The sequence below is a fragment of the Pseudophryne corroboree genome, chromosome 1 (genome assembly GCF_028390025.1).
Source record: "Pseudophryne corroboree isolate aPseCor3 chromosome 1, aPseCor3.hap2, whole genome shotgun sequence".
NCBI lineage: Eukaryota > Metazoa > Chordata > Amphibia > Anura > Myobatrachidae > Pseudophryne > Pseudophryne corroboree.
Genome location: NC_086444.1, coordinates 495,607,030 through 495,619,090, shown reverse-complemented (window position 1 = coordinate 495,619,090; position 12,061 = coordinate 495,607,030). Strand labels below are relative to the sequence as shown.

Sequence of the window (12,061 nt, the reverse complement as noted above, 5' to 3'; positions counted from 1 at the left end):
CATGGAAAAAATGTCCAGGGCTTGTGGTCAAGCATGGAAACGTCACTTCACATAAATATCCTGGAACTAAGGGCCATTTACAATGCCCTAAGTCAGGCAAGGCCTCTGCTTCAGGGTCAGCCGGTGTTGATCCAGTCGGACAACATCACGGCAGTCGCCCACGTAAACAGACAGGGCGGCACAAGAAGCAGGAGGGCAATGACGGAAGTTGCAAGGATTCTTCGCTGGGCGGAAAATCATGTGATAGCACTGTCAGCAGTGTTCATTCCGGGAGTGGACAACTGGGAAGCAGACTTCCTCAGCAGACACGACCTCCACCCGGGGGAGTGGGGACTTCACCCAGAAGTCTTCCACATGATTGTGAACCGTTGGGAAAAACCAAAGGTGGACATGATGGCGTCCCGCCTCAACAAAAAACTGGACAGATATTGCGCCAGGTCAAGGGACCCTCAGGCAATAGCTGTGGACGCTCTGGTAACACCGTGGGTGTACCAGTCAGTGTATGTGTTCCCTCCTCTGCCTCTCATACCCAAGGTACTGAGAATCATAAGAAGGAGAGGAGTAAGGACTATACTCGTGGCTCCGGATTGGCCAAGAAGGACTTGGTACCCGGAACTTTAAGAGATGCTCACGGTAGACCCGTGGCCTCTACCTCTAAGAAAGGACCTGCTCCAGCAGGGACCCTGTCTGTTCCAAGACTTACCGCGGCTGCGTTTGACGGCATGGCGGTTGAACGCCGGATCCTGAAGGAAAAAGGCATTCCGGATGAAGTCATCCCTACCCTGATCAAAGCCAGGAAGGATGTAACTGTGCAACATTATCACCGTATTTGGCGTAAATATGTTGCGTGGTGTGAGGCCAGGAAGGCCCCTACAGAGGAATTTCAACTGGGTCGTTTCCTGCATTTCCTGCAAACAGGACTGTCTATGGGCCTAAAATTAGGGTCCATTAAGGTTCAAATTTCGGCCCTGTCGATATTCTTCCAAAAAGAATTAGCTTCAGTTCCTGAAGTTCAGACGTTTGTCAAGGGGGTACTGCATATACAGCCTCCTTTTGTGCCTCCAGTGGCACCTTGGGATCTCAATGTAGTTTTGGGGTTCCTAAAATCACATTGGTTTGAACCACTCACCACTGTGGACTTAAAATATCTCACATGGAAAGTGGTAATGCTGTTAGCCCTGGCTTCAGCCAGGCGTGTCTCAGAATTGGCGGCTTTATCCTATAAAAGCCCTTACCTAATTTTTCATACGGACAGGGCAGAATTGAGGACTCGTCCTCAATTTCTCCCTAAGGTGGTTTCAGCGTTTCACTTAAACCAGCCTATTGTGGTACCTGCGGCTACTAGGGACTTGGAGGATTCCAAGTTGCTGGACGTAGTCAGGGCCCTGAAAATATATGTTTCCAGGACGGCTGAAGTCAGAAAATCTGACTCGCTGTTTATCCTGTATGCACCCAACAAGCTGGGTGCTCCTGCTTCTAAGCAGACTATTGCTCGTTGGATTTGTAGTACAATTCAGCTTGCACATTCTGTGGCAGGCCTGCCACAGCCAAAATCTGTAAAAGCCCATTCCACACGGAAAGTGGGCTCATCTTGGGCGGCTGCCCGAGGGGTCTCGGCTTTACAACTTTGCCGAGCAGCTACTTGGTCAGGGGCAAACACGTTTGCTAAATTCTACAGATTTGATACCCTGGCTGAGGAGGACCTGGAGTTCTCTCATTCGGTGCTGCAGAGTCATCCGCACTCTCCTGCCCGTTTGGGAGCTTTGGTATAATCCCCATGGTCCTTTCGGAGTCCCCAGCATCCGCTAGGACGTCCGAGAAAATAAGAATTTACTTACCGATAATTCTATTTCTCATAGTCCGTAGTGGATGCTGGGCGCCCATCCCAAGTGCGGATTGTCTGCAATACTTGTACATAGTTATTGTTACAAAAATCGGGTTATTATTGTTGTGAGCCATCTTTTCAGAGGCTCCTCTGTTATCATGCTGTTAACTGGGTTCAGATCACAAGTTGTACGGTGTGATTGGTGTGGCTGGTATGAGTCTTACCCGGGATTCAAAATCCTTCCTTATTGTGTACGCTCGTCCGGGCACAGTATCCTAACTGAGGCTTGGAGGAGGGTCATAGGGGGAGGAGCCAGTGCACACCAGGTAGTCCTAAAGCTTTTACTTTTGTGCCCAGTCTCCTGCGGAGCCGCTATTCCCCATGGTCCTTTCGGAGTCCCCAGCATCCACTACGGACTATGAGAAATAGAATTATCGGTAAGTAAATTCTTATTTTCTCTGACGTCCTAGTGGATGCTGGGACTCCGTCAGGACCATGGGGGATAGCGGCTCCGCAGGAGACAGGGCACAAAATTTAAAAGTTTGACCACTAGGTGGTGTGTACTGGCTCCTCCCCCTATGACCCTCCTCCAAGCCCCAGTTAGGTTTTTGTGCCCATCCGAGCAGGGTGCAATCTAGGTGGCTCTCCTAAAGAGCTGCTTAGAAAAAGTTTGTTAGGTTTTTTATTTTCAGTGAGTCCTGCTGGCAACAGGCTCACTGCAACGAGGGACTTAGGGGAGAAGAAGTGAACTCACCTGCGTGCAGGATGGATTTGCTTCTTAGGCTACTGGACACTAGCTCCAGAGGGACGATCACAGGTACAGCCTGGATGGGTCACCGGAGCCGCGCCGCCGACCCCCTTGCAGATGCCGAATAGAGAAGAGGTCCAGAAACCGGCGGCAGAAGACGTCTCAGTCTTCATGAGGTAGCGCACAGCACTGCAGCTGTGCGCCATTGCTCTCCGCACACTTCACACCAGCGGTCACTGAGGGTGCAGGGCGCTGGGGGGGGCGCCCTGGGCAGCAATGTAATATACCTATTCTGGCTAAAATATATCACATATAGCCCCTGGGGCTATATGGATGTATTTAACCCCTGCCAGGTTCCAAAAAAACCGGAAGAAGAAGCCCACCGAAAAGGGGGCGGGGCCTATTCTCCTCAGCACACAGCGCCATTTTCCTGCCCAGCTCCGCTGCGAGGAAGGCTCCCAGGACTCTCCCCTGCACTGCACTACAGAAACAGGGTAAAAACAGAGAGGGGGGGCACTTATTGGCGATATTTATAATATTTGAGCTGCTATAAAGGGAACACACTTATTAAGGTTGTCCCTATATATATTTATAGCGCTTGGGTGTGTGCTGGCAAACTCTCCCTCTGTCTCCCCAAAGGGCTAGTGGGGTCCTGTCTTCTATCAGAGCATTCCCTGTGTGTCTGCTGTGTGTCGGTACGTGTGTGTCGACATGTATGAGGACGATGTTGGCGTGGAGGCGGAGCAATTGCCTGTAATGGTGATGTCACCCCCTAGGGAGTCGACACCAGAATGGATGGCTTTGTTTATGGAATTACGGGATAGTGTCAGCACGCTACAAAAGTCGGTTGACGACATGAGATAGCCGGCAAACCAGTTAGTACCTGTCCAGGCGTCTCAGACACCGTCAGGGGCTGTAAAACGCCCTTTACCTCAGTCGGTCGACACAGACCCAGACACTGACACTGAATCCAGTGTCGACGGTGAAGAAACAAACGTATTTTCCAGTAGGGCCACACGTTATATGATCACGGCAATGAAGGAGGCTTTGCATATCTCTGATACTGCAAGTACCACAAAAAGGGGTATTATGTGGGGTGTGAAAAAACTACCGATAGTTTTTCCTGAATCAGAGGAACTGAATGAAGTGTGTGATGAAGCGTGGGTTAACCCAGATAGAAAACTGCTAATTTCAAAGAAGTAATTGGCATTATACCCTTTCCCGCCAGAGGTTAGGGAGCGCTGGGAAACACCTCCTAGGGTGGATAAGGCGCTCACACGCTTATCAAAGCAAGTGGCGTTACCGTCTCCTGATACGGCCGCCCTCAAGGATCCAGCTGATAGGAGGCTGGAGAATACATTAAAAAGTATATACACACATACGGGTGTTATACTGAGACCAGCAATCGCCTCAGCCTGGATGTGCAGTGCTGGCGTGGCTTGGTCGGAGTCACTGTCTGAAAATATTGATACCCTGGATAGGGACAGTATTTTACTGACTATAGAGCAGTTAAAGGATGCATTTCTTTATATGCGAGATGCACAGAGAGATATTTGCACTCTGGCATCAAGAGTAAGTGCGATGTCCATATCTGCCAGAAGAAGTTTATGGACGCGCCAGTGGTCAGGTGATGCGGATTCCAAACGACATATGGAAGTATTGCCGTATAAGGGGGAGGAATTATTTGGGGTCGGTCTATCGGATCTGGTGGCCACGGCAACGGCCGGAAAATCCACCTTTTTACCCCAGGTCACCTCCCAGCAGAAAAAGCCGCAGGCTTTTCAGCCGCAGTCCTTTCGTTCCTATAAGAACAAACGAGCAAAAGGACATTCCTATTTGCCCCGAGGCAAAGGAAAGGGTAAGAGACTGCAACAAGCAGCTACTTCCCAGGAGCAGAAGCCCTCCCCGTCTTCTACAAAGGCGTCAGCATGACGCTGGGACCTTACAAGCAGACTCAGGGGCGGTGGGGGGTCGCCTCAAACATTTCAGCGCACAGTGGGCTCACTCGCAGGTGGACCCCTGGATCCTGCAGGTAGTATCTCAGGGTTACAGGTTGGAATTCGAGAAGTCCCCTCCTCGCCGTTTCCTAAAGTCTGCTTTGCCAACGTCTCCCTCCGACAGGGCGACGGTATTGGAGGCCATTCACAAGCTGTATTCTCAGCAGGTGATAGTCAAGGTACCCCTCCTACAACAGGGACAGGGGTATTACTCCACGCTATTTGTGGTACCGAAGCCGGACGGCTCGGTAAGACCGATTCTAAATCTAAAATCTCTGAACCTGTACATACAAAAATTCAAGTTCAAGATGGAGTCACTCAGAGCAGTGATAGCGAATCTGGAAGAAGGGGATTTTATGGTGTCCTTGGACATCAAGGATGCTTACCTTCATGTTCCAATTTGTCCTTCACACCAAGGGTACCTCAGGTTCGTGGTCCAAAACTGTCATTATCAGTTTCAGACGCTGCCGTTTGGATTGTCCACGGCACCCCGGGTCTTTACCAAGGTAATGGCCGAAATGATGATCCTTCTTCGAAGAGAAGGCGTCTTAATTATCCCTTACTTGGACGATCTCCTGATAAGGGCAAGATCCAGAGAACAGCTGGAGGTCGGAGTAGCACTAACCCAAGTAGTGCTCCAACAACACGGGTGGATTCTGAATTTTCCAAAATCCCAACTGATCCCGACGACACGTCTGTTGTTCCTAGGGATGATTCTGGACACTGTTCAGAAAAAGGTATTTCTTCCGGAGGAGAAAGCCAGGGAGTTATCCGATCTAGTCAGGAACCTCCTAAAACCAGGAAAAGTATCTGTGCATCAATGCACAAGAGTCCTGGGAAAAATGGTAGCTTCTTACGAAGCGATTCCATTCGGCAGATTCCATGCACGAGTCAAGCCTGGAGACGTCTCTTCACATAAATATACTGGAGCTAAGAGCAATCTACAATGCTCTAAGCCTGGCAAAACCTCTGCTTCAGGGTCAGCCGGTGTTGATTCAGTCGGACAACATCACGGCAGTCGCCCACGTAAACAGACAGGGCGGCACAAGAAGCAGGAGGGCAATGGCAGAAGCTGCAAGGATTCTCCGCTGGGCAGAAAATCATGTGTTAGCACTGTCAGCTGTGTTCATCCCGGGAGTGGACAACTGGGAAGCAGACTTCCTCAGCAGACACGGTCTGCACCCGGGAGAGTGGGGACTTCATCCAGAAGTCTTCCACATGATTGTGGTCCATTGGGAAAGACCAATGGTGGACATGATGGCGTCCCGCCTCAACAAAAAACTGGACAGGTATTGCGCCAGGTCAAGAGACCCTCAGGCAATAGCTGTAGACGCTCTGGTAACACCATGGGTGTACCAGTCAGTGTATGTGTTTCCTCCTCTGCCTCTCATACCAAAAGTACTGAGAATTATACGGCAAAGGGGAGTAAGAACGATACTCGTGGCTCCGGATTGGCCAAGAAGAACTTGGTACCCGGAACTTCAGGAGATGCTCACGGAAGATCCGTGGCCTCTACCTCTAAGACGGGACCTGCTTCAGCAGGGACCGTGTCTATTCCAAGACTTACCGCGGCTGCGTTTGACTGCATGGCGGTTGAACGCCGAATCCTAAGGGAAAAAGGCATTCCGGAAGAGGTCATCCCTACCCTGGTAAAAGCCAGGAAGGAGGTGACTGCACAACATTATCACCGCATTTGGAGAAAATATGTTGCGTGGTGTGAGGCCAGGAAGGCCCCGACGGAGGAATTTCAACTGGGTCGATTCCTACATTTCCTGCAAACAGGATTGTCTATGGGCCTCAAATTAGGGTCCATTAAGGTTCAAATTTCGGCCCTGTCGATTTTCTTCCAGAAAGAATTGGCTTCAGTTCTTGAAGTCCAGACTTTTGTAAAAGGAGTACTACATATACAGCCCCCGGTTGTGCCCCCAGTGGCACCGTGGGATCTTAATGTAGTTTTGGATTTTCTCAAATCCCATTGGTTTGAGCCACTCAAATCGGTGGATTTGAAATATCTTACATGGAAAGTAACCATGCTACTGGCCCTGGCTTCAGCCAGGAGAGTGTCAGAATTGGCGGCTTTATCGTATAAAAGCCCATATCTGATTTTCCATTCGGACAGGGCAGAACTGCGGACGCGTCTTCACTTTCTGCCTAAGGTGGTTTCAGCGTTTCACCTGAACCAGCCTATTGTGGTGCCTGCGGCTACTAGCGATTTGGAGGATTCCAAGTTGCTGGACGTTGTCAGAGCATTGAAAATATATATTTCAAGGACGGCTGGAGTCAGAAAATCTGACTCGCTGTTTATACTGTATGCACCCAACAAGCTGGGTGCTCCTGCTTCTAAGCAGACGATTGCTCGTTGGATTTGTAGCACAATTCAACTTGCACATTCTGTGGCAGGCCTGCCACAGCCTAAATCTGTCAAGGCCCATTCCACAAGGAAGGTGGGCTCATCTTGGGCGGCTGCCCGAGGAGTCTCGGCATTACAACTCTGCCGAGCAGCTACGTGGTCAGGGGAGAACACGTTTGTAAAATTCTACAAATTTGATACCCTGGCTAAGGAGGACCTGGAGTTCTCTCATTCGGTGCTGCAGAGTCATTCGCACTCTCCCGCCCGTTTGGGAGCTTTGGTATAATCCCCATGGTCCTGACGGAGTCCCAGCATCCACTAGGACGTCAGAGAAAATAAGATTTTACTTACCGATAAATCTATTTCTCGTAGTCCGTAGTGGATGCTGGGCGCCCATCCCAAGTGCGGATTGTCTGCAATACTTGTACATAGTTATTGTTACAAAAAAATCGGGTTGTTATTGTTGTGAGCCGTCTGTTCAGAGGCTCCTACGTTTGTCATACTGTTAACTGGGTTCAGATCACAAGTTGTACGGTGTGATTGGTGTGGCTGGTATGAGTCTTACCCGGGATTCAAAATCCTTCCTTATTGTGTACGCTCGTCCGGGCACAGTATCCTAACTGAGGCTTGGAGGAGGGTCATAGGGGGAGGAGCCAGTACACACCACCTAGTGGTCAAACTTTTAAATTTTGTGCCCTGTCTCCTGCGGAGCCGCTATTCCCCATGGTCCTGACGGAGTCCCAGCATCCACTACGGACTACGAGAAATAGATTTATCGGTAAGTAAAATCTTATTTTTATCTGCATCCTCTGTATTCAGTAGGATTTCCCGACAGTTGGTATCCTGGCGGTTGAAATACTGACACCAGAATCTCGACAGTCAAACTCCCGACATCAAGTGCAGTGTCTCACCTTGCAAGCTCACTGCGCTCGCCCCGCTTCCACTATTATATTCCCCATCAGGTGGTGGTGTGGACCACCACCCTAGTGGGAATACTGGACGGCGGTCGGGATTTTGACCACCAGCACTTTGACTGTTGGGATTCCGGTGTCAGTATTTCGACCGCCGGGATCCCGACTGTCGGGAACTTAACTGCATTCTTTTGTAAGGTGCTTACATCATACTGATTTAATATATAATTCTGTGTTTATTACATCTTCAATTTATGACATTTATTGGTTTGTCTCCATAGTATGAAGCAATGATATTGTGTGTGAAATTGCTAAGTATGTCCATTCAGTTACAAGAAGACAAAGGAAGACCTAAATTAATTAATCTGGCTATAACTGATTTGAGCACAGTGTTAAAACAGCGACCTGGAGCACAAGCAATTAGGTGAGCTGAGAAATGTGTTCATTTATCTGCCTGACAACAATTTTACCTTCTTACTGTCTTGTAATGATAATTGTAGTAATAATTACTGTAATGATAATTGTCAATTGTACAAGATTCAAGAGATGGTCATTGTAATGCACTCAGCAGTCACTTCATCAGGTGCAACTTTCTAGTACTGGATAGGAACAACATTTGCCTCCAGAAAGCTTGAATACTTCATGGTTTGGATTCAGCAAGGTGCTTGGAGCAGAGGTTTCAAACGCGGTCCTCAAGGGACCCCAACGGTCCAGGTTTTAGGAATATCCATGGCTCCACACAGATGATTAAATCAAATTTACTGAAGTGCTAATTAGGTCACCAGTGTCCAAGCATGGACAAACTTTAAACTTGGACCGTTGGGGTGCCAAGAGGACTTGCTTTGAGAACTTTTGCCTTAGAGAAATTATAGCATCTCTCCCTTTCTGCAGATGTGACAGCTGCACATTCACACACTGCAAAGGTGCTCTATTCGATTGGTATCTGGTCAGAGGCAGGCTGGCTATGTGCCCCCCGAGCCACGCTACTGCCAAGGGTCACGGGCTGGCCACCACCTTTCACTACACCAGCGGTGGCCAACCCACGGCTCTCGAGCCGCATGCGGCTCTTTCTATCTCCGCATGCGTCTCGTAAGCTCCCGCGGCCCTAGTCTGCAGTGCCCGACGCCGGCCCGTGAGCCAATAAGAGCTTGTGGACCGGCAGCCAATCAGGAGTCTTAGCTGCCGGTCCGCGAACTCTTGATTGGCTCACGGACCTGGCGCCTAATTAGTGAGAATCAACGCCGCCGGAGAGTGGAGACTGAGGGGCAGGAGAGGTGCGCGCTGCGCTCTCCTCCCCTCACAAGCAGCAGACTGAGCAGAGCAGCACTTGGGGGGGGGGGGGGGGGTGCAGTGTGGTGACGTGTATATTACACCGGGGGCATATCTGGCACTGGGGGAACATATGTTTCTGGCACTGGGGGCATATCTGGCACTGGGGAGACGTGTAGCTGGCAGTGGGGGCATATCTGGCACTGGGGAGATGTGTAGCTGACAGTGGGGGCTTATTTGGCACTGGGCATATCTGGCACTGGGGGGACATGTGTATCTGGCACTGGGGGCATATCTGGCACTGGGGAGATGTGTGTCTGGCAGTGGGGGCATATCTGGCACTGGGGAGATTTGTATCTGGCAGTGGGGACATATCTGGCACTATGGGGACATATATGTATCTGGCACTGTGGGGGCATATATGTATCTGGCACTGTGGAGGAATATATGTATCCGGCACTGTGGAGGAATATATGTATCTGGCACTATGGGAACATATATGTATCTGGCAATGTGGGGGCATATATGTATCTGGCACTGTGGAGGCACCCATTTTTTGGTGTTTTTATATGTATGTGGCACTGTACAGGGGCTTTATTTGTATATGGCACTGTACAACATGACTAAAAATAGGGTTATGACACAATTTCATACTCCTACAAACGTCAAACTGAAAGGTGTGCGCATAAATATGGGGTGTGGCTATGTGACAGCTATGCCACGCCCCCATTTCTCTTACGTCCTAGAGGATGCTTGGGTTCCATTTAGTACCATGAGGTATAGACTGGTCCCTTGGGAGCCATGGGCACTTTTAAGAGTTTAATAGTGTGGGCTGGCTCCTCCCTCTATGCCCCTCCTACCAGACTCAGTCTAGAAACTGTGCCCGAGGAGACAGACATACTTCGAGAGAAGAAAATACACAGATAGTGGTGAGATTCACACCAGCTCACACATAATAAGGCACTACGAGAAAAGGATTTACCGGTAGGTAATGAAAATGTACCCAGTGGAGCCGGTCACAGCTAGGGGAGCTGCTAGGAGTTTTTCTAGTTTTCTTATTTTTTTTAAAAGAGTTAGGTACAGGGAGTCTGCTGGCAACAGCCTCCCTGCTTTGTGGGACTTAGGGGGGCAGTAGGAACCAACCCTAGAGGTTAAGGGTTCTCTATCTCCGCTGACAGGACAATGAGCTCCTGAGGGTGCTGATCGCAAGCCCACGAGGCGACCACTCACTCCCGCAACACGGCTGCCACCCCCTAACAGAGCCAGAAGATGGAGTGGTAAGTATGACGCTGGTGCCCCGGTAAGTGGGTCCCTGGCGGGAAATGGCGGCACAAGGGTAGTAGTGCAGCTCTGACAGGCTGCGCTTCAGAGGGCTCAGCGGTACTTGTAGTGCGGCGCTGTGAGGGGCGCCCTGGGCCTGCGCAATACCCTACACTGGTCATGTATAGCTTACAAGGTCTAACCCACTGTTTGCTGCAGAAATGACCTCAGGCCAGTATAATCTCTAAGTGCAGGAAGACGCGCCATTACATGGGGCGGGACTTCTCCTCAGAGCGGATCCAGCATTCATCAGCGCCATTTTCTCCCTGCAGAAGCATCAGAACGCTGACATGGAGCGCTACTCTCTACATAACTCCAGCTACCCTCTGAGGTTCCAGGGTTATAGACGGGGGGAGTGTAAATTTATGAACTGTTTATCCTATTAAGGTTACTCAGGCAGCGCCGGCCGTTTTGTCATATTAACTGCCTACTGGGGTGCTGTGTGGCTGGCTCCTTATACTCTGTGACTCTCTGAAGGTATTCTGGGGGTAAACTGTGCTGACATTTTCCTGTGTGTGTGTGTAAACCAATTTACCATATTTAGGGGACTTTGTCCTGTACTGCAGAATGTATATCTTGTCCTTAGGAGTCTACAGTATACCATGCTCAAAACTGTACAGATTCTCAGGCTTCGGTGGCAGTTCCCCTGGGGTTGCCTCCATATGGAGTACTATGATTTATATTTTTTTAAATATATCCCATACTGGGAAGAAGCCGCAGTTTTGGAGTAGTCTGGGGATTAAAATCCCACAGCTGTGCCTCTCGCCCCATTTACGTACCCTAACAAGCGTACACTTGCCCATATAATGCATGACATATGAGGGGGGCAACATATGTTTGAGGCTATTAGGGATGAGGAATATTATATATATATATTATATATGTAATAAATGCCTTCCCACCGTTTAGGGCGTTAAACTCCTTCTTTGGGAAAACCTGAGTACACCCTGAATTATTATCCACATCCCTAAAGAGTGTCTAAATTATCAAAGGTTGGGTTACCTGTACCTGGTACAACCACCATAAAGGCTGATCGCAGATTGAGACTGATCTCTAATACTATACACTGCTGCAGGTGTGACTCGGAGACCCACTATTGCGTAGATCTCTGGAGATATTGGGGGTCATTCCAAGTTGATCGTAGCTGTGCTAAATTTAGCACAGCTACGATCATCTTCCCCGACATGCTGGGGGACGCCCAGCAAGGGCTAGTCCGCCCCGCATGTCAGGCCGCCCCCTCCCCCCCCCCCTTCCCGCACAAGTACAATAGCATCGCACAGCGGCGATGCTCTTGTACTTGTGGAGTAACTCCCGGCCAGCGCAGCTCCTGTGGCTGCGTGTGACGTCACGCAGCCGCTGCGGCCAGCTCCCCGCACGGTCCGGCCACGACTGCGTTGCCCGGACTGCGCCCCCATAACGATGGCCAATCACCACCATGCCGCCCCCTCCCGCCCAGCGACTGCCTCTGCCTGTCAATCAGGCAAAGGCGATCGCTAGGGAACGATGGCCTTCGGCCATGCGCTGGCGCACGCGCAGTTCAGTCCCGATCGCTGCGCTGCGATAAACTGCAGCAAGCAATCGGGTCGGAATGACCCCCATTGTAACGTGGTCAAGCTCTTTACTTGATGATTTAGATTCTAT

At 50.1% G+C, this 12,061-nt stretch overlaps 1 protein-coding gene across 1 annotated transcript in view; it reads left to right on the top strand.

Moving 5' to 3' along the window:
• VPS13A (vacuolar protein sorting 13 homolog A) overlaps positions 1 to 12,061 on the top strand; it is a 747,194-nt gene that overhangs the window by 279,835 nt on the left and 455,298 nt on the right. The window contains exon 17 of the mRNA XM_063913834.1: positions 8,113 to 8,255. Coding sequence (XP_063769904.1) covers positions 8,113 to 8,255 — 143 coding nt within the window. The remainder of the gene's footprint in view (positions 1 to 8,112; positions 8,256 to 12,061) is intronic.